At 34.2% G+C, this 22,612-nt stretch overlaps 2 protein-coding genes across 2 annotated transcripts in view; one reads left to right on the forward strand and one right to left on the reverse strand.

Moving 5' to 3' along the window:
- Positions 1-11,262, forward strand: part of USP16 (ubiquitin specific peptidase 16) — a 31,021-nt gene extending 19,759 nt beyond the window's left edge. Inside the window, exons 9-18 of the mRNA XM_032220257.1 lie at positions 764-851; positions 2,569-2,644; positions 4,129-4,220; positions 4,851-4,907; positions 6,043-6,207; positions 6,566-7,241; positions 8,143-8,237; positions 8,605-8,691; positions 10,111-10,261; positions 10,373-11,262. Of these exons, the coding sequence (XP_032076148.1) occupies positions 764-851; positions 2,569-2,644; positions 4,129-4,220; positions 4,851-4,907; positions 6,043-6,207; positions 6,566-7,241; positions 8,143-8,237; positions 8,605-8,691; positions 10,111-10,261; positions 10,373-10,497 (1,612 nt within the window). The 3' untranslated portion in view covers positions 10,498-11,262. The remainder of the gene's footprint in view (positions 1-763; positions 852-2,568; positions 2,645-4,128; positions 4,221-4,850; positions 4,908-6,042; positions 6,208-6,565; positions 7,242-8,142; positions 8,238-8,604; positions 8,692-10,110; positions 10,262-10,372) is intronic.
- A 586-nt stretch (positions 11,263-11,848) lies between these two features.
- CCT8 (chaperonin containing TCP1 subunit 8) lies at positions 11,849-22,281 on the reverse strand. Its single transcript, XM_032220258.1, has 15 exons — positions 22,102-22,281; positions 20,440-20,530; positions 20,074-20,153; positions 19,544-19,693; positions 19,038-19,218; positions 18,808-18,869; positions 18,073-18,210; positions 16,774-16,952; positions 16,082-16,148; positions 15,915-16,002; positions 14,809-14,924; positions 13,995-14,066; positions 13,751-13,915; positions 13,105-13,224; positions 11,849-12,057 (listed from the first exon to the last, which is right to left on the reverse strand). Exons 1-15 carry the CDS (start codon positions 22,159-22,161, stop codon positions 11,980-11,982), a joined length of 1,647 nt encoding a protein of 548 aa, XP_032076149.1. The 5' UTR covers positions 22,162-22,281; the 3' UTR covers positions 11,849-11,979.
- Positions 22,282-22,612: the final 331 nt, after the last annotated feature.

The following is a 22,612-nucleotide window of genomic DNA, read 5'->3' on the forward strand; positions in this document are numbered from 1 at the left end:
TTATCTATATATTTATATATTTATCATTTATTAGAGCAGATCCAAATGAGAGAGAAAGATTTGGATCAGATCAAAAGAGTTAGCAGATCATTTTATTTATTTATTTTATTTACAATTAGCTTAAACCAATATTTGAATCTAATTCAACATCAGTTTCTTATCCAATTATAAGAATGGACTGGGACCTTAAATTTTGGGGAAGTATTAAATACTAAGCCAGCATGTCCATTTAAGAGAGATATCTGTATGTAGAATGTATTATAGTTTATACTCAATGTCTTAGTCATAATTGTATTATATTGTTTTGATAATATGCTAATTTATTTAAAGTGTTATAACTAACTGATCAGCTAAATATTGAAGTTAAATTATCAGTTTATACATACATACACACACACCACACACCTTTTTCAGACATTCAAGGTGACAATTTACTTATAAATATACATTATAAAGGTTTTTGTATTGTATGCATTTAATAAGGAATTAATGCAGCATTTTAGAAAGATATGCATAAAATTATATTGTGAATCTCTTTTTAAGCAATATTTTTCTGACAGTCAGATTATATCAGGAATAGTACAATGAAATAATCTGTTTCATAATTTCAACAATATTTGTTCTTATAACACCTGATTTACAACCCTGCCCTCCATTGTTTGGAAATATTAAGTTAATGTGCAATTTTTCTGTACCATTTTTTGCTTTTTGTAATATTTATACAGCATTGCATTTTCCTTAATCTGTGCATATTTTACAATAGAGCAACACGATTCAAAGGATATCAGCAGCAGGACAGCCAAGAGTTGCTTAGATATCTATTGGATGGGATGAGAACTGAAGAAATCCAAGTAAATATTTCATGATGAATCATTATTGTAATTTTATCCTGAAAGACACATTCTTCTTTATATACAAAAAAGATTAATGAGCATGCAACTCAATTATTTCTGAAAATCAGCTGACAAAATCTATATATTAAGTAACTTAAGTCTTTAAAAAATGGATGTGAGCTAGGTTTCAATTTTGTACATATTTAGTGGATCTGTGATTCATGTTGGCTAAACACAATTTTTGTCATTCTAATTAAGAAGAATGCTTATTGAACTTTTATGTACAATATAAGCAATACGCTAAATTTAGCAATAGCAATAGCAGTTAGACTTATATACCGCTTCATAGGGCTTTCAGCCCTCTCTAAGCGGTTTACAGAGTCAGCATATTGCCCCCACAGTCTGGGTCCTCATTTCACCCACCTCGGAAGGATGGAAGGCTGAGTCAACCTTGAGCCGGTGAGACTTGAACCGCCGAACTGCAGATAGCAGTCAGCTGAAGTGGCCTGCAGTACTGCACTCTAACCACTGCGCCACCTCGGCTCTACTAAATTTAATGGAATATTCCCTTAATCATTCACAAGAAGGACTATCATAAGCCATTGGTCCTCTAACCATAAGAAAGTTATATATTTCCCCCAAATCTGGTTTGTACAAAAATATGAGAAAATATTTTGATGACTTTATTCATTTTTATTCCCCATCCAGCTCCTTTAAATCTTCCTCAGAAAATTGGAGAACCTTCAAACTTGTTACAAGTATAGAATAGAAAATGTGGAATATCATTTTTGTTTATTTATTTTGCAGATACACACTAATACTAAAGCTAATATTTTCTATTGAGTAATAAACTTATCTATGAACAGGGACATGCAGTCACTAGAGGCAAGGGAGGCGGGGCCTCACCAGTCTCCTCAGGGAAAGGAAAGGATTTTAAATAATTTTCTTAAAATAATTAAAGCCAGGGTAGTTGCTACCAGATTTCAAGTCACAGTGGCTTGGTGTCTGCTCTCAGTATTAACTAGGAGGAGGCCAGAGAACTAGGGGCCTCTTTTGCATAAGGAAGTTTTCGCCTTTTAAGAGTTAAGCAAGGGTTGACAAGCAAAGAATTCCTTATGCAAATGAGGCACGTATTCTCTCGCCTCCTGTAGAGGGCATTTTTAGAGGCTTTTTAGAGTTCTCTGGGAGCAACTAGCTCAGTCTGACAGAGCTCTGGCTTTTCAAGAGGGGAGGGCAGGGCAGGGAGAAGCAGAGTTGAAATCGTCTCTGAAACAGCTGGAAAAGGTGTGTGGGGGGAGGGGGAAGGAATTCAAAAAGTTTGATCAGAAGGCAGCAGGGGAAGGGGGGGTATGGCAGAGGAGCTGCTTTCAAGCCTTTGGAAAATATATCCAATCCAACTTCTGTGTTTGTGTTTGAGAGTGAGTGAATGAGAGAGGGATAGAAGTTCTCTGTGTGCGTGTGTCTGTTTGAGAGAGGGGGGAGGGAGGGAGAGAGGGAGGAAGGAGGGGGGAGAAGAAAAAGAATGGGAAAACTTATTTTGCATGGGGGGGAAATGCTGTCGCTTTAAATCGGAACTGAGCATGCCTGGCTGTGGAATTCTGGGAGTTGAAGTCCACAAGTCTAAAAAGTGCCTCACCAGGGCTAAAGCTGACCGCACGTCACTGTCTATGAATAGTATTTCTCTTCAACAAATACAATTGTTGCACTAAAAATACTTCATTATATTTATTTCTAGAGAACAAGTGCTGCAATTTTTAAGGCACTGAATAATTCTGACAAAGAAAACGAAGAGTTGAAAAAAGAGGTTAAAGGTAAGTCAGCCCAATCTTATCACCATTTGCATATTTTAAGTGGAATCTTTCACTTTTGTGGATGAAATGAACTTGTCTTTCCTTGAATAAGAGATGTTTTAAAAATTGATATCCATTTAAATAATAGTATAATAATGTAAAGAGTTCTATTAGTTAATATTCAGCTAGCGTAATTTAGGGTTAAACTTCTCTCCCAGCAATATTTTGTTACGTTTAGCTTCCATATACACCTGTCTATAGATTATCTGATTTGATTTTAGCATTTATGTTATGTGTTGGTATACTTGCAAATTTTGAATTCTTCCCTTGAACTTAATGTCTGCAAGAAAGACATAAAGTTGCAAAGTTAATTAATTTACAACAGTGGTTCCCAAACTTGGCAACTTTAAGACTTGTGGACTTCAACTCCCAGAATTCTCCAGCCAGCTCTGCTCTGAATTCTGGGAGTTGAAGTCCACAAGTCTTAAAGTTGCCAAGTTTGGGAACCACTGATCTACAATATGAAGTCTGTCAATTGTTGTTATGTTTGTTTTTTGTTTGTTTCATTTGATTAAATGGAAACTGAAGCTTGTATATATGTATACAAGTAGACTTTTAGCCCAACAGTTGGTACTGGCAAGTCTGTTACTAAGCAAAGTAGTCACTAAGTGGGAAATCTCTGAGTATAACTATGCTTTCCTTTTCACACTCCACTGCCTTTTGGAATGTCCACCCCAGGGATTTTGAAACTAAAACTGACAAGACTAATCAGTTTCACACCTTCATCTTTTGTTGGCTTCCTAATCACTTCCTTGCCCTTCCAGTGTGGAAGGGATTATGAGAGAGGACACAGGCATAGAAAATGCGGGACACACATCAAAAGCAGTGCACTAGCATTGGCAGTCATGAGCCAGCTAGGTGTATTCTCCATTGTATGCTTCTCTGTTCTTCAAGTGGGAAGGCAAGAAAAACAACAGGCAATGAGTACTGACTGTAATGGTGATCACATGATAGGGACAACACTGTGGTAACTTGAAAAAGTTGTTGAATGAGGCAATTGGTAAATAAGCACTAGCTGTATTTGATTATCTTAAGATAATTAGATCTCTAGATTTCCTCACATTAATTCTAGGTTTTGTTGTTTTTCTTAAGCAACAGCTACTCTGCTTTTGAATTTTTTTTGGATACAACCAAATCATTGGATTCTCTGAAGTATCTCTGGACATTGGAAAAACAGGAATATAGGAGCATCCTACTGATATGTTGGACTATAGACTTTTATGACTTGGCAATATGGCAAAGATACTGTAAACCAAATTGAGCGCAAATTGGGAAGAAAATTTTATTAGATGCTATTTACTCTGTTCATTTTTTTCAAATATAAAATTCTTACATTCACTTTTCTGTATAGATACACATCTATTTTTTCTACCAGTGTAGCAGTGTAATCATTGGTTAAATGAAGATTAAAATGTATATTGTTGGTATCTTGTCTTTTATTTTAGAATATGAAAAGAAAAAGCTAATGCATAGTTTTGTGGACCGCATTTTTGGTGGCGAATTAACAAGTACAATCATGTGTGAAGAGTGTCAAACAGTAAGTGATTATATATATAATTATAATATATATATATATTGTGTGTGTGTGTGTGTGTGTTATGCATGCATGCATTTATGTGTATATAAATTTGGGGGGCAGTAATACTAGCTAATGTCACTACCAGGGATCTTCTCAAAATATCTGCTTCTGACAGGGTGCAACATTGTGCTACACTATAAAGTGATTTGGTGTGATTGTGTTAATAAAGACTAAACGATGTTTGTGTGAATCTAGGCAATCATGGCTTATTCAACACAAATAATGCAAATCATAAATATATCAGTGTCATAAAATTCTGCCCAGGCATAATTTTAAAAAGCTCAGAAGTTATAGTAGTTGCTATGTAGGACTTTGCCATGACTAACAGGAGCAAAATAAAGTAAAATATGCAAATGTAGTATAGTCTCTTTAAAAAGAGTGCAAATGCATATTTTCAAATTATTAAAGTATATGTAAAGTGAAATTATGTTTTATATACCCTGTTATATATATATATATATATATATATATATATATATATATATATATATATATATATATATATATATATATATATATATATATATATATTCTAGTCTCTGGAAACATTGTACACATTTTTTTTCTTTTTGTAAATGTTCGTTTCAGGTTTCTTTGGTACATGAACCATTTCTTGATTTGTCACTCCCTGTCTTAAATGATCAGGTAAGTAAAAAAAAAGTTTACTTTCAGACAATAAAATTCAGAGTTTGTTACCAAGATACTGAAAGCATGGGGAAATGACCAATTTTCTGCATGTCAAATAGTCAAGTGCAGTATTGAAAGAGTACTTTTGTCTGTTCTTTGAGTAGCCAACACATTATAAATGAACTTGTGCGGCGTTGTCGCCACACTGGTGGGCTGCTCATGTGTCCTTGCCTAATCAAAAGGAAAACACCAGACGAAATTCCTTGGGATGAGCAAAAAGCCTCGAATGATCCTCGAAGGGCTCTTTTATTAGAAAAAGTTAGTTACAGCGTCATCAAGAAGGAGCGTATCAAAAGGCATATATTATCACACATGGTACAAGTAAGCTAATGAAAAGTTTACAGCATTCTACAAATAAACCAATAGAAAATCACATCATGGCAAAGGGTGGGCAAAGGGGGAACAGAAGATTACAAGCTGCATGGCATTGGGAGGGGGAGAGAGGGAACAGAAAGCTATAGCACAGCATAGGGGGGAGGAAGGGCATGTGTGGGAGTAGCTGGCTCACACAGTTCTTGTTACATTAGGCTGCATAGTGAGTTATGACCGTTAGGCAATGTTTTTGCATCCCTGTGTATGTGTGTTTCAGACAGCCGAAGCTGTCCTGCACGCAAACATCCAGAATGAATTCCAACAAACTTGAGAAAAATATATGGAAACAAATATTTTAAGATTTCATTGGTTTGAAGGATATTTTGCAGTTCTTAAAGAGTGGCTGCTGACTTTTTCTTTCCACTAAAGAAAAAGCTTTGTGCGTTAAGTAATTTGAGAATCTTCAAACTTCAGAAGTTGTTTTCTCTTTTCTCCTGCTACAGTAACTGCTGTAAGAGGAATTCCCAAACTTTGATATTCAATGCTTATTTTCATTAATGGATGAAAAGTATTTGTAAAACTGGTTAAAAAAGTGAGCATGTCTTTTTTGTGTAGATTTTGATGGATTAAAAAAAACTCAAACCACATTGAGCAATAATCAAAAGAATATTGGGTATTTTTTCTGTATTCCTTTTAATAACAGCCAGAACTCTATGTTAAAATATATGGTAGAATTGGCTTTGTACCCTCTCTAATCTATCTATAATTATCTTTTTTAAAGAAAAATAGCAAGAAAAATAATGTTAAAAAATCACAGCAAAAAGAAATTGACAGTTGTGAAGAAAACATGGAAAATGAATGTTATGTGAAAGAAAGAGATGAAATTCCTGTTACAAGTAAGCATCTACAGAAAAAGACAAAGAAAATGGCCAGAAAACAAGCAAAGGTTAGTAATCGTAAGGATAGGAAAGTATAAAACCATGCCTTAAAGAGGGTTTATAAATGGAGCTGAAATGTTGCTTAGCATTTTCCTCAGTTATATTCTAATTTATATATTCACTAAAGAAGTGACAAATTCATATTTGAATGTTATTTATATACAATGTGTTATAGCTTTTCTGAGAAATATGAAGTCCATTTGATGCAACCATATTGCTTGTAACTCATCTTAATTCTGTTTATAATTCATACATTAGTTCAATTTATTCCAATTTTAAAGACAATAATAGTGCTTATATATCTTCAGGATACATTACGAGTTAATTATTCTTTTGAAATTATTTTTAATGTATTTTATTTGGCAGAACCAACGCCATCAGCAGAAATTTCAGGAGAAAGTTATTCATCTAACAGATAGTGATGTCACTGAAAAAACTGAAGCTGATCATGATTGTAATAAACAAGCAATAGAAAGTAACTCTGACATAAGGTGTCTGAAACCAGAAGAGGAAGAGTCATTAAACACATGTGAAGAGCATTGTGTGGATAAAAAATGTGTAGATGATCCAGAAAGTACAGTTCAAGTACAGATCACAGAAAAACATGTTGAAAATGCAGACAGTTGCGATCAAGAGGCAAATAATGAAGTCAATTTGGATGTTTCTATAAAAGAGTTTGTTCCCGCTACAGAGTGTGTCAATAAGTTTAATGATTTGCATCTTAAGGAAGATAAGGATGAAGAAGATGATATTATCAGTGACTTCAGCAAATTATTCCTGGAGGAGGAAGAGCCGAGTGATGATACAGATAGTTTGCATGAATTTTATGGTTTTGAAACACAAACATATGAAGTAGTAAATGAAGATCCAGAAACAGCATTTTGTACTCTTGCAGACAGGGATACTGTAAACATGGAAGAAAATTCAATTATTCATTGCTTGAATCAGTTTACTCATACTGAGAAACTTTGTGAAAACAACAAATTGCTTTGTGAAGTGTGCACCCGGAATCAACTTTGTGGAATCAAGACAAATAAAATAAGTATGTTAAAATTGTTTTTAATCAATTTATTGAATTATTCAAAATTCAATATTAAATTCATTTTTCTTATCAAGACATTGAATAAGACCAATTTCTTGTTTTAATGGAACTGGATAGGAAGTATTTATATGTATGACCATTTTATAAAGGGATAAAAAGTTACTGTCTCATTGTCATAAGTATCCCTAAAGAAAAACATTGCTGGTTTGAAGTGAATATGACTTGAATATAACTTTGAAAACCCCTAGGCAAGACTGAGTGGAATTCATTGTTTAGATATTTATGACAATATCTTTAGTTGGAGTAAGTGGAGTCCCAGCAGCACAGGTAGAATTGTTAATACTATGAGGATATATCTTTATGTTTTTGCCAAGTTTTTCAAAAAAAAAAATAACATTCTGAATAATAAGTGCACAATATTTTTGAATTTTGTATGCCCTGTATCTGTATAATAATGAAGCAAACAAAATCTAGAACCTAAGCAAATTTCTGAGAGGTATATTTAAATTTGAAAAAAGCAATAACTGAAGAAATCAAAGATGGCTTTCTGCTTTCCGATCTGTGCCTGATAATATATCTTTATTTATTGTAAGCTATGAAAATATTTACATACTATTTTGAACCTATTTTGAAATTATAAGCAAAATCCTAAATTATCATAAATGCCAAAGAAAATGACAGAAACTTAGCAAATGATTCAGTCTTGGTAAATTTTCTCTGGATTTTATAAAACATGAGCATTCGCTTTTTCCTTCTTATAGAAATAATTGAGGCTAAATGTTCAGGTGTATAATGCTGGAAATTCAAAATTATGAGATTTCATACATAGTAAACCTAAACAATTGCATAAGAGGTAATATTACTGAATATTAAGTCATTTGTTTTTCCTTTTTTTCCCCAGATGCCAAGAAATATGTATACACTAATGCCAAAAAACAAATGCTTATTTCTCTCGCTCCTCCAATTTTAACCCTCCATTTAAAAAGATTTCAACAGGTATAATTAATGACTTAAGTTCAATTATCTTAGTTTAATGCCGCTTGTAGGAAGCGATTAAGAGAAGCATCAATATATTGGACATTCTTGTTTATTGCCGTATGACATTTGAGCCTTAAAATAACTTAAATTTATTACTAGACCTTTTGCCTTTAAGAATAGGGTGGGTTCTTTTCCTAATTTTCTAGGATATTTACTTCTGTAGTTTTATGTTGGGTAGGCAGTTGAGTGATCTCCAGGTGCTTGGGATTACAAATTCCACAGAACCTTGACATTATCAATACAGGCCAGAAAAACTGGGTGTTACCTTCTGGACTGTATAAGCTTATTGCTGAGCTTTGGTTTTATTTTGCATTTTCTTTTCAAGGCTGGATATAATCTCCAAAAAGTAAACAAGCACATATCGTTTCCTGAAGTTATGGATTTGGCTCCTTTCTGCTCAACTAAGTGCAAGGTAAATAATAAAGTACTCTTATGTTATTTCCATTATTAATTTGACAGCTATATTGTTACAGTTCACAGCAGGTAACAAAGCAGCTGAGTGGATAAGTCCTGTTTAGCATTTGATTAGGAGACTGATATATAATGTTCCCTTAACTTATATGTCAGAAAGGTGGAAGGCAGGCAGAGGTTTTCTTTAAAGTTCAAGATGTTCCAATTCCTCAGAGGTGTATAGTTGTATGCAAACTGATTTGATCAAAAGCGTCCGATCCTTACATGGAATTGTAACTTTAGGCTGACTTCCAGAACTAGTAAAAATTGTGATATCAGATTAATAAACTTTACTTTTATTTCTAAAAATGTTAACATCACTCTTGACAATTTTGACAGGCCATTTGCCTAAATGTATGTGATTCTGACTTCAGTTATAGCCAGTTTGGTCTAATAGTTCAGATGATGGGCTAGAAAGCAGCAGCCACCTTAACAGAGTGACTTTGTGCACAACCCATCTCTCAGGGTTATTATGGGCAAAATAAAAGAAGGAAGATGTTAGATATGTTCATCACCTAGAGGTGTTTGTAAAAATAATAAAAGCAGTATACAAATAATTTCAACAAATAAGGCAATAGACCAGAAATCATACTAATCTTCAGATTTTGATAAAACAACTCAACAGTGAGATGAGGGTACCTAAATTTGAGAAATCTCAGTGGTAACACCAGATTTGAAACAGAAAGTTCTAGTGAAGAGGTAGAACAGACTGTTAACAGATAAGGAATAGAGAAAAATATGTATTGTATAAGATTACCTGAACAGAGGGAGGAAAAGGCAAAAAAAGTATTTGATCTTAAAACAGAAACAATGAAAAACATTTAGGTATTTACCATCTTTTTTTTTTTTAATAAATAACTCAAGGTGGCATTCCTTCCTACTTTTCTCCAAAACAACTCAGAGGTGGTTTGGGCTGAGCAATTAGCTCAGTCACCCAGCCAGCTTTTATGCTTCAAATGGGACTAGATCTTGCAGTCTCCTGTTCTGGATCACTTATTTCCTTTTAAGTACATCACCCATGTTCATTATATTATTCACCTTTGTATCTTACTTAGTCATAATTGTTTTTACTTACTGATCTCAAAATGAATATGCTTAATATTCTTTTGCACTCAGCAATACTAGGGTTGCTTTTGTTTTTTACTAAAATATACAACTTTTAAAGAAACTAAAGTGCAAATGTCTATGGAGATTCTCAGTCATCCAGGTCATGGTTGTCCAAAGGTGCTTTTTAAAGTGGCAACTGGACTTCTTCAAAGAAAAAAAAATAAGTCCAGTTGACTCTTGAAAAAAATACCTTTGGACAAACTAAAGTGCAACTTTTTATTTTTTGCTGGCAAGCAACAAGGCTACTTCAATACTCTTGATGTTCCTTTTACAGAACGTAAGAGAGGGGACTTCAGAAGTATTGTACTCGTTATATGGTATTGTGGAACATAGTGGGACTATGAGATCTGGTCATTATACTGCTTATGTGAAGACAAGTACCACCAGCCAACTTTCTGATCTTGTCAATGACAAAATTCAACAAAGTAAGTAGAAAGAATTTACTCTGGAAAAATATTTTGAAATTAAATTCCTATGAAACAAGTGGAAAACTAATAAGGAAAATTTCCTCCTTTTTTTTTTTTTTTTTAAATCAGCTTCAGAATCTGAGTCACCCAGAAGACAATGGTTTCATATTAGTGACACTCATGTGCAAGCAGTATCCCTATCCAAGGTCCTGAAGTCACAAGCATATCTTCTCTTCTATGAAAGAATATTGTAAACTGGAAAAATTCCAACGTAGGAAAACTTCACCAAATGTTTATCATGTTCAGTTTATTGTACTTAAATCTGAATTTAAACATAACCTGAATTAATATGATAGAGGGCATGTTCTTTGTTCCATAAACTCAGACAATTATTCTCAATTTTTAAAAAAAAATCCTTAAAAATGCAATAACATAGAAGTCTATCATTATTACTGTGAGAAAAATTGAGCTAACAAATAGTTTGAAAGTTTACTATCAATTTATTTTCATAAGTTATGATAGGTAAGGTGCCCTGCAGAACACAATTCAGGAATGTCAAATTATATTTGACTACCCTATTTGAAAAGCTAAAACACGGTTTACCCCTTGTCTTTTGCAAGGCCCCCTTGTCTTGTCCTTTGTCTTTTACCCCTTGTCTTTTGCAAGGCCCCCTTGTCTTGTCCTTTGTCTTTTACCCCTTGTCTTTTGCAACCCGTCGTCTTTTCCGAGGCAGAGGGCCCCAGTCTCCCAGCCTTTCACAAATGTCTATAAAGACCTGGCTCTGCCATCTTCCTTGGCCCTGACAGAGCAGTAGCTGTGGCTGGTTAGTGCCATGAAGGTCCTCCCACCTTTTGATTAGCTTTTCATGTTGAATTTTACTATTTTGCCTCTATTAATTTTTATACTCGGTTGTTTAACATTTTATTTGTATACCGCCAAGAGTGCCTCTGTGAGGGAAATGGACTGTTTGTAAATTTGATAAATGAGAAAATAAACAAATGTTCTCGTATATAAATACAGCACACATGCTTCTTGTAATATAATGGGAATCATTTCTTCATATTGCAGTTGCCATGATTTTTTAAATTAAAAATGCAGTTCAAATCTACTTCCTGATTTTATGTAATACATAATGTAATCAGCCATTCTAAGTCTCGTGCATAAAAGGTTCATGAATTATTTTGTATTTAATAAAAGATTAAGTGTTAGAGCTATGTAAAATAGTAAAAATACCACCTTGACTACAAATATGTACAAAAGACTTATTTTCAAATTGCTAAGACAGCTACATTTTTTACAGCTTTGTGTACTTGTTTAAGTTGTACCTGGATCACATGCACATTTCTTGCAAAAGATTCATCTGCTTCTACAGGTGAAAAATAAATTCCTCATTGTGGTCATATGCACTGAAAAACATCTATTTTGAACACTTTGAACAGTTCTATTATATTCTTCAATGGTCTGACGGTACAGTACTGAAAAGTAGCAAGTACCTTGTGTAGGACTATTTACGGTAGTAGCAATACTAAATAAAGTCCTACACAAGATACACTTTTATACCTGGAAACCTTTTAAATAACCATGTCTTCTAAATCAGACAAAAAGTCAGTTTACTGAAATTGCTTTTATTGAAATGCTTCAAGGTATCTTCTTATTACTGATTAGTTTCATAATTTAAAGGTAATTTGAACATATTGGGCAAGATACATAACAATGTCTACGTGTGGTTAACTATTTCAGTCACTTTGGTCATCATCCAAATCCTTTTTCCCTGATGGCGGTTTAGGGCCACCAGATGGTTTGGCCATGATAATCTGCAAAAGAAATTAAGATATTTCAAATTGTCAATACAAAGATATGCAGGTCTATCAATACTTTAATTACCATTTTTAATGCCATGATAGACTGAGAATGCATTTTTAAAACACAAAAATGAACTTTTTGGTTTTGCGTGCATATTAGTGTCTTTGGAGCAGAGTTAAGGGTTATTCAATTTTCTCAGGTTTCATGAAAGTAATAGTAAGGTGAAAGCTAGTTCTTCGTGGCCAATTGTGTCTAAAACCTGATGTTCCCAACCAAGGCTGTTTTAAAATGCAATGGTGTTTGTGATACAGAACAATTATATCCATACAGAAGAGGAAATTAAAAGTTCCAATAACAGCTGTATTTACAGATTTAAATAGCAAGGGTATTCTTTCAGGCATATTTAAGTAGACAGGTATATTAATATTGCCAGTCAGTCTACCAAGCCATAGCTAAAAACTTCTTTCACAAAGTGAATACTCATCCTTTGGTGATTTTTGGCAATCAACTCATATGCTTTTAGTGCTATTAATTCAATATTGTTAAAATAGGGTTTTAATGTAAGATGCTTTAATACTTCAAGCAGATTATTAGTGCTATGGCCTAGGCATATGTGAGTGTGGGAGAAAACATATCCATTTCAGGCAGAGTGTAAAAAGCAGTCATGCAGTTTCCACTCTTGTCAACATTACACACAAGGCCGTATCTTACTGTACACTATTGCTCTGGAGCATCTTTCCAATCATCCTTGTCCCAGTGCTCTGATGCTTTAGGGGCTTTCGGACCACCTGCTGCTTTGGCCATAATAATCTATAGAAATTTTATATCACATATACATTTTGACATGTTTCATTTGAAAAATTATACTTATGAACCTAAGAATTTGATTATTTTATTTGTATAAGTCAATACCTACCGTCCAAAAAGACAAAAGCAGACTATGAAAGCATGATTCCAAATATACATTTTTTTAAAATTTATCTAATGCTAAAATTGACTTTTGGAATAGTATTCCAATATTGTTCAAACCTGAAAACACCATAATAATACCTACTCACCTGATCAACTCTCAATACTGTTACCGCAGCATTTGTAGCCAACTTGATACCCCAGTATTTTCCAAGATGTGTATCTAATACCCCTGCTTCCAACATATCTTTCACAACTGCAGCTTCAGCCTGTTAAAATTAAGTTAGAATGATTAACTGTCATTGTTTCTGATTACAAACTAATATTTCTCCCATTTTAATTTACAGGCCCTAAATCTACTGTGTCACCCAAATGGTGAACTAGCACTATAGATTTGTATGCTTAATTGTATCACTGTGTTAAACAATGGCATTACAGAATGATCATAGAAATATACATAGTCTGCCATTGATCTAGATGGGGTGCCTCAAAATTGCTACAATGTATTATTACTGATGCCAAGAAAAATAACTTGGGTGATACAGTCATTGCCTCTCTTGTTTTAGTTATAAAATATTAATAATTTATTAAATATTATCACTTTATTTTTGTTCATTCAACATATATGTACCTAATGCTCCCATTCCATATATATAACCACCCATGAAAAATGCTATAGCCTATTAAAGTAACTGTGAATGTTAATGGCATCACTTTTTAATATTTTTAGAAAAATATTGAAATCAATTTAAGATTTTCTACTTTACCTTATGGTGAATTTATAGCTAGTCTTACCTCAATATCAAATCCAACATTTTTATTGCCTTCTTGATGTACTGCATATAGCTTTGAAATAAGCTCATTTGCTTTAATTCCAGAATTTTCTGCCAGAGCTCGGGGAATAGCTTCAAATGCCTCAGCAAATTTCTTGATTGCATACTGATCAAGACCTGGGCAAGTCTGAACAGAGGTGGGGGTTTCTGTTAAGTTGTATTGAATTACAAAAGAAATCAGACTGAAAAATATGTTTGTAGCATACCTCTCCATATGACGTTATCTGTTTTGCCAATTCAATCTCAGTTGCACCACCCCCTGGGACAAGGCGCTTATCCTACAAAAAAGTAAAATGAAGTGTAAAATACTTGGTATGAAATGCCAAGTAAAAAACCTGAAACATGAAAACTTCAAAAAAGTATGCATTTCTAAAGACATTTTAAAAATACAATGAATGCATTATTTTGATAGAACAGTATATAAAACTGATGCAAATGAGAAATATTTTTTGTGAATGCCAATCATAATATGCCAATCAATATAGAATTATATCCTTGTCATCAAGGTTTTTTTAGGTTTTTTTTTAGGTTTATTGGGATTTATATGCCGCCCTTTTCCCTGAGGGGACTCAGGGCGGCTTACAACCACAGGGGAGGGGGGTGCAAGGTCAGAAACAGAACAATATGTGCACAAAGAAAAAATAATAAAACACAACTTTCATTCAGCAATCAAACACTCGGGCGGGTAATTGGAAACCTATCCCCAGGCCTGCTGGGAGAGCCAGATCTTGAGTTCAGTTGTGTCCTACTCTCGGACACTCTGGATTAGCACTCTCCATTCCCCTCTGTCTTGCACCACCTCCTTCAGATCCACTGTGGTCATCCCTGTGTTATCCTTTATAAGTATCTAGCCAGTGGTACTAGGACAACCCTTTCTCCTTTTTCCACTGATCACTCCCAACATGACTGACTTTTTGAGTGAGTCAACCAATTATATACAACATAGCAAAAATATTAACAGTTCTGTAAATGCACATTATATAATAACCCCAAATTATAGATCCCCAAGGCTTCACTCACCCGAGTGAGTACTTTGAAAGTATTTACACCATCATCAATTGCTCTTTCTACATCATCCATTAGGTTGTCTGTGGAACCACGAATTACTATTGTTGAAATAGCTCCATCTTCCTTTTCTGAGGAAAAAAAGATTCAAGAAACATTTTACAAATGTAAATATTACAGGTAGTCCTCAAATTACAAACATTCATTTAGCGATCAGTTACAAAAGTACTGAAAATAGTGACCTAAGACTACCGTATTTTTCAGAGTATACGACGCACCTTTTTCCCTCAAGAGGCTGAAAATCTGGGTGCGTCTTATACATTGAATACTGCATTTTTTGCCTCCCACCCCCCCCTTCACCAAAATGGCCGTACATAGCTTGTAGGTGGCTTTCAAAGAGCACCTGGGGGAGCTGGGGAGGACAGAATTCAGTGAAAAACTGGCCATTTTTTGCTCAATTTTGCCACACACAAACACAGCCCCCCAGGAGCACTCTATAAGCTTCCTAAAGGCTATCCGTGCATTTTTTGACAAAAAATGGGCCCATTTTTGTGAAAAACGGCCCGGTTTTTTGCTCATTTTTCCCCCCCCACCCCTCCCAGGAGCACTCTAAAAGCCTCCTAAGAGCTATTCATGACCCCTTTTTTTTAAAAAAATGGCCCCGTTTTCACGAAAAATTGGGGAGATTTGCAGAGTGCAAAAACTAGTTCGTTTTAATTTGCTTCTTCAAAACCTTGGTGCATCTTATTCTCCGGTGCATCTTATACTCTGAAAAATATGGTAAGTCCTCACATGACTGATGTAGTATCCCAACGGTAATTTGATCAAGATTCAGATACTCTGCAACAGTCATGTATTTGCAATGGTTACAGCATCCCAATGTGGTTGCTATTTGTGACCTTCCCAGCTACCTTGAGAAGCAGTCAATGGGAAAAACCATATTTACTTAGTAACTGCAATGATTTGCTTAAAAACGGCAGCAAAAAAAGATCATAAAATCAAGCCCAATTCATTTAACAATTACCTTGCTTAGTAATGTAAATTATAGCCTTAATTATGGTCATAAGGACTACCTGTAATTCTAAGGCCAAAAAATTGCTACACTAAAAATAGAAAAATACCATGTTTAAACACGACAACTTGTGTTTCCCCAATTTCTGATAAATACACGCTATTGCAGTGGCCCATTTCTTCTAAATTAGGTGGAACCTGTGAGAGTAAAGAAAAAAGATGGTTATATCGAGAATTATTATAACAATAAAAATAGACCTTAGTGCTAATTACATACCAGTCTAGGCAGAGCTGTAGCACCAACTGTTTTACATAATCTCCTGAGGTCCCATTTTGAATTCAGCCTTTAAAATATATGAATATTTCAAGAAAGAAAACATTTTATAATTTAAAAATTCTTATTACAAGATAAAACTTTTCAGGAATATTTATGTTCATTTTATGGATAGTAAACAGATTTCTATCATGTTCATCATGTTGTCTTCCTATGTTCAAACTGTATTCTCATGATATACAGAAATACTTTTTCCAAACTTTGTATTATGTAACATTAAATTTTCTAAATGTACATGACTCAGAGTAAGAAAACTAAGCACCAAATAAGTATCTCATAACTGTTCATTTTGCAAGGGTGTGTGTATTTCTTTATAATTGTATTTCAATTATTTAAGAAACCTTATATCAAGTTAATTGAAAATGGACATCAAACTTTACTTCCAAAGGAAAGACCATTTTAAGGAGGAAAATAAGGTGATACAGAAGAAAGCATGATTCTTCCAAGTCATGACCCTCTACTTTGATTTCGCATTAATTTATGTTATAAAGTGATTTAAAAAAATTAAAGCTTAGCTTCTGAAATTAAGCCATATATGTATTGCATCTTGAAATCATAAGGCAATGAGATTATTTTTTAAGTGTGCTGTTTTAACTAAATGAAAAATTTAGATTTTTCATTTTAATAAATCTTACCGGATTAACATAAGGTTGTATTTGTTTGCATAATGTAGGGCCATGTCTGCCACTTTTCCACCTGAAATTACCACATTTGCACCAGCGTCAGCAATAGCTTTGACCTGTAGCTCCATTAAGTCCTCTTCTCCTTTGCTGAAATTCATCAGCTCTTCAGCATTTTTTATCAGTACTGTCCCCTGCAAGAATAAAGCATTTTCCCTAGCATCCATAAAACTTGCATTCTGAATGTTTGCCTTACCAAAAATAATCGACGATTATTTCCTGTTCTCGGATAGAATTCACCCTCAGAAAAGATGATTTATGACCTTTCTTCAAAGTTATGGCCCTTGCACTATCCCCGGGACACATAGCCACAATTGTAATTTGGGGTCTTGGAAGCAACTGCTTGCAGCTTTCTGTGGTCACATGATTACAATTTGCAACTTTCCAGCCAGTTTCCAACAAGCAACATCAGATGGGGAAGCCAGATTCACTTAAGAACTGTGAAATCTATTTAATGAACGCCGTAAAAATGCTAATAAAATTTACAATTGCACCAAGCTATGACAAATACTGGTCCCAGTTGTGGCCATAAATCAGAGGCTACCTTTCAATGTTTTAGTGATTGCAAAAAAGAACTAGGAAATAAAATATTCCAGAAATACTAGATGAATAGCAGTCTGTAATAACTTAGAGATGAATTTATCAAAGTAATTAAATAATAGGCACAAGGATACAGATCAGAGAGTGATTCTTCCCTACAGATTATTAGTGTGATTTATATTGTTACTTAAATTAAGAATGGCCCATTTTTGGTTGGTTAGTGGTGAACTTAACATTTTATAAGAGAAAAGGTACACAGAAAATGAGAGAATGATATAAAATAGTCAAACTGCCCGGTCACACCATGAATCATAAATATGGGCATTGCTCTTAACATTTGTTTTTCAACCCCATCGTGATGGTTGTTTTATTATTGCCATCAGTCATTGAATGAGGCACTTCCTAGCAAGCACTATCTGTACGTTGCTTTTAACTCTTTAGTCTATGGAAATGTTTTTACTTCAGTTGGTAATAATCAAATGTCAATTACTTCTGGCACTCTAGGAGCACATAACAAAACAATCCTTTTTATGTTACTTGGTTATTATATATACCTCAGAATTTAAATTATTACTTGAATTTTCTTGCTTTTCTTTTTTCTTTTCTCATTTTAGTAAACTTTGAGATCCAGAAATGTTGTCTGTCACTAATTGTAAACTATTACAGAAGCTTTTCTGGTTAAGCTCAAAAATTAATACCCAAAGTTAATCATACCTTAGTTTCTGTTATCATTCCATCAAAAGGACAAGAGTAGACAGCTATTTTAGCATCTTTAACAGAAGTAACATCACCCTCAGTTTCTTTTTTAAATACCATCCCATGCAATACAGTGGATGCATTAATACCAGAACCCTGAAAACACAATTAACAATCACATCAATTAAATAATTAAAAACGTTTTAATGCTAACATTTTGAATAAATAAATATATTTATTTAGGAATAAATATTTAAACAGGACCATTTCATGTGTTCCTTTTTCCAAATTAGGCTCATATAGACTGTTTGCTGATTTAGAACTGTATTTTTCCGTCATGTATGTATCATTCATTCAACATATAATTTGTCACTGCTTCAAAAAATTGAAACCAATTTGGTAATCTTAACATCAACTTTAATAATATCACAATTTATAAATAGAACAACACTGGATGAGATTTTTTTTTTTTTAAATTGGGAGTTTTGGGATTAAAACGTCTCAAATTATTCCTGCAACTTGACATAGAAATAATACATTTAGCTCCCCACAGTTCTCCTACTGTGCACTCCATATTTTATATTAAATTCATAAAGGTAATATAGGATATTTAAAATTTGGACCTATTTAATAAACAGCTATTATTTCTTTTAGCCTACGAGGACTATGAAGTGATTACTTAGACACTAAGGTTCCCAAGAAAGTTTGGAACATTTGTATTATGTATTACCAACAAGAAATACCACAACTTACTAAGATTTTGCACACTCTGATGTTATCAACGTTGAAGTGACCCGATTCAGAAAAAATGGATACTGTGAAAGAATTAAAAACATAACTTTAGGAAAGTTTATTAGCTTTCAAATCCCTATTTTTCTATCTTAAATTATATGGCAATTTGGAATAAATGTGTATGGAAACTGATTCAGAGGTAGATGTCTTATATATATATATTAAGTAGACCACTACTAAAAATTACTTACCACATGCTTGAGCAATAAGTTGTGTTAGAAAGCTTTCACTACCACACTGTTTACTCATTATTGAAGTTTGTAACAAGGATGCCACTTCTCCAACATCCCGAAGATTTTTTGCAGAGCAGCACACAAGATCAGGCAGAATTTCCAATGCTTTCCTGCAAGCTTTTTCATAGCCTTCAATCACCTGCAATTAAATATAGGCAGATGCCTATACTATAACACATAAATATTCATAAAAGCTTGTGGTCAGTCAGAGCACCACATACATTATGAATGTAGGTGATACTCTATTTTGTATGGGGCAGCATTAGAAGGTATTATTTTCAAATACATTTTAAAATTAATTACTAGAAAATAAGACAAGCTATAATCATATCCCTGTTTATTTGGAAATTAGCCCTTAATAAATTTACTTAATAAATTTCATATGTAATAAACATGATCTAGAAATGGAATATTTTTGGAAATGCAATTGTAACTAACAAATGTAATTCTACCTAACAAAATACCTCTGAAACAGAAAGTCCCATTCTTAGAAGTTCTTCAGCATGTTCAAGAAGAGCACCAGCAAAAACAAGAACAAAATTTGTCCCATCACCAACTTCTTGTTCTTGCATATGAGAAGCCATGACAATCATTTTTGCTGCAGGATGCTGAACCTATTAAATATTTTATATTAGAAGAAACAATTGTACACATATTAAAATCCAATTAAAATCAATCAAAAACATTTAATAATACATATTCAAGATATCAGTTACTATTCTTGAATCTTTTATGGGACAAAAATGCTACTTGCGGGCCACCAGTATATATCTGTAGTATTATTTAATTATTTCAAATCTTCATTAAGAGTAATTTCAGACTCTCACAGACTACTAGCACACTTCTCTAGTGTTAATTATTTCAGAATCTCTCACAGAAAAATATACCTCTTCCCCCCAAAAGCCTACATTAGCAAATGAATCCATGAAGAAATAATGTACAAATGTATTAAAATGTAATCATAAATGCTAATTTGAGTATCAATAAAAATTACCTCCAATTCTCTTAAAATGGTAGCAGCATCATTAGTAACAAAAAGCTTTTCCAAATGATTAATAACCATTTTGTTCATCCCTAAAACAAGCAAAAACATATAAAATAGTACTTAAGGACAGTTTGATAACAAATGAATAAAGTAATTAACAAAATAAACATGTTAATTTATAGATTTGTTTTGGGTTTTTATATGAGCTGTCCAATACACTGAATGTGTTGATTATTATTCATTATAAGCAGTTGAGAAATAAGAAAACAATTTTAAACTTTGCAGAATCCCAGTTAATTTTTAATACTACTAATGGAACTCTTTAGGTAAATAGAAAATTAAACATACTTTTTTTTAAAAAAATCAACATCTTACCATTTGGGCCATAGGCTGTGCGTGTTGTCTGAGCAAGTTCTTTACATGCTTGAATGTTTCGAAACACAGCTTCTTCCAATCCAGAATAATGCTAGACATACAGAATTTAAATCAGAATTAAGAGATGATTACATGAAATATAATACTTATACAAACTCTTAAAATTATATATTTGTGCCTTAGTTTCTCTTCATTTTCCATTCTTCTACCACTTCTGATTCTATCTTAAGACAAAAACGACTACGGTAAATGTTGTAAGGATTTTTTTTTTTTTAAAAGAAGACTAAGAGGGAAATATCTTAAAACAATAATAGAAAAACCATGATTTATGATATTCTTGCAGCTCCATTTTTCAGCAGAAACCATGGTAGGCTTCTATATTTTATTCTGTTCAATAAAATAACGTGTGTCTCTGAAAGAATGCCTAATGAGAATATATCATTCTCTATGCTCATGAAAGTCTATTTGGGATTACTTTTGGGTGCATATTCACATTAGATGTGGCAGGTATAGAACACATCACTTCTATTATTTTCTATTATTTCAAAACATATCACTACTGCATATTTTTGTTCTTCCCTTGTTTTGCCTTTGTGAAGATTTGTGCATGTGCATCTCTGTATACTCTGGCAAACAACAGCATATGGGCTGCAAGCAGGTAATGTGACCAGACAAAAGGGACTTGGTGTTGCAAGACTGAGACAATTTAACTGCCATACATCTGGAGAGATATTTAATAGACATTTCTTTCCTAATTCTCAGCTGATTGTCACATTTTGAAACTCTTATTTTTGTGTGCTACTTTCCCCCATGATATCATATATAACCCTGTTGTCTCTTGTTTAAGAGTTATTCTGCCAATGAACAGAAATCCCAAACTCCTTTTGCATAATTTTCAATATTGTTCTAAATATTAAAACTATAATGTCTCCATTACAGTTTCCAGCTAAATTTACAAAAGCAAAAAAAAGTTGTGTGACTATCACCAACTGTTTCTCAGAGAGCTTGTTTTATTCATCCAACAAATATCAGACTGGCTCTTTTCCAATCATTTGAGTTCTAAACAAGAGTCCAAGAAACATGGGAGATACTGTTGTATTATACAGGAAGTTTCCAATACATCTGGTCCTCGATTTACCATCATTCATTTAGTGACCACTCGAAGTTACAACCGTCCTGCAATTTTCACCGCAATTCCTTAACTCTTAATAAAAACATTTGCTCCAAGGTTGAAACAAACACAATCATGCAACCATAAACGTCCGGGTGGGTGGAAACAGCTAGAAAGACTAGCAGAGATCGCATGGCCCCCTTGAGATTTCTCCCGACCTGCTACTGTCAGCAAGCGCTGCAACTCAACTCCAGAATTCCCGGCATGCCGAGAAGGGCCGCCTTGGACGTTGCTGGGGTAGTTTCGGAGCTGAGAACGAAGTCGAGAACAATCCCCCGAGCGGAAGTGAGCTCCATATTAATTCCTCGACCACGGCGCTCCCTCGCAGCCCCAAGCGCGACATAGTAACGGCGAGGAGGCCCAATAGCTCCGCCTCTTTGATCGGCGCGTGGAGCCGGTGCCCTAGAACGCAGGTTGCCATTTTTCTTCTGGAATCTTCCCTCTTTTCCAGCGCCGCCCTCCTGCCTTTTCCCGCGAGTATCTCCGCTCACCTTCGCTCCTTCCTTCAGCATCTGGGCAAAGCCAGGGGCCTTCGGAACGTGCAACGCCATCTTCCCGATCAGACCACGAGCAGGGACAGCACGCCTGTGGATCCTTTGGCTGAGGAGACGCGCGCACCTCGCCCACGCTTGGTCGTGTCTTTACACGCAAGCGCAGAGAAAGGAGGCGCGGCAAGCCAAAATGGCTGACACAAAAGGAAGGGAGGGGTGCGGAGGGATGACATGTGGGATGACAAATCAACGGTCTTTTTCTCGCCAGACTTGATGAACTGCCGTCCTGCTGGCGAGCGGGAAGCGGCGCTAAAAGAGTACTGAGAAACGCGTTGGCCTCGTCCTCTCGTTACCCATCTCCATCATTTAATTATCGTATTATTTGAATTACTGTAGTTTCGATATCCAGTTCAAAACTATATTGCATTGTTTAATTCTATGTTTATGCAATAATAATTATACCAAGCACAGTTTTCAAAAGATATAAGCAATGTTTTTCTTTATAATGAAG

Source organism: Thamnophis elegans, chromosome 6 (assembly GCF_009769535.1).
Source record: "Thamnophis elegans isolate rThaEle1 chromosome 6, rThaEle1.pri, whole genome shotgun sequence".
NCBI classification, from domain to species: domain Eukaryota; kingdom Metazoa; phylum Chordata; class Lepidosauria; order Squamata; family Colubridae; genus Thamnophis; species Thamnophis elegans.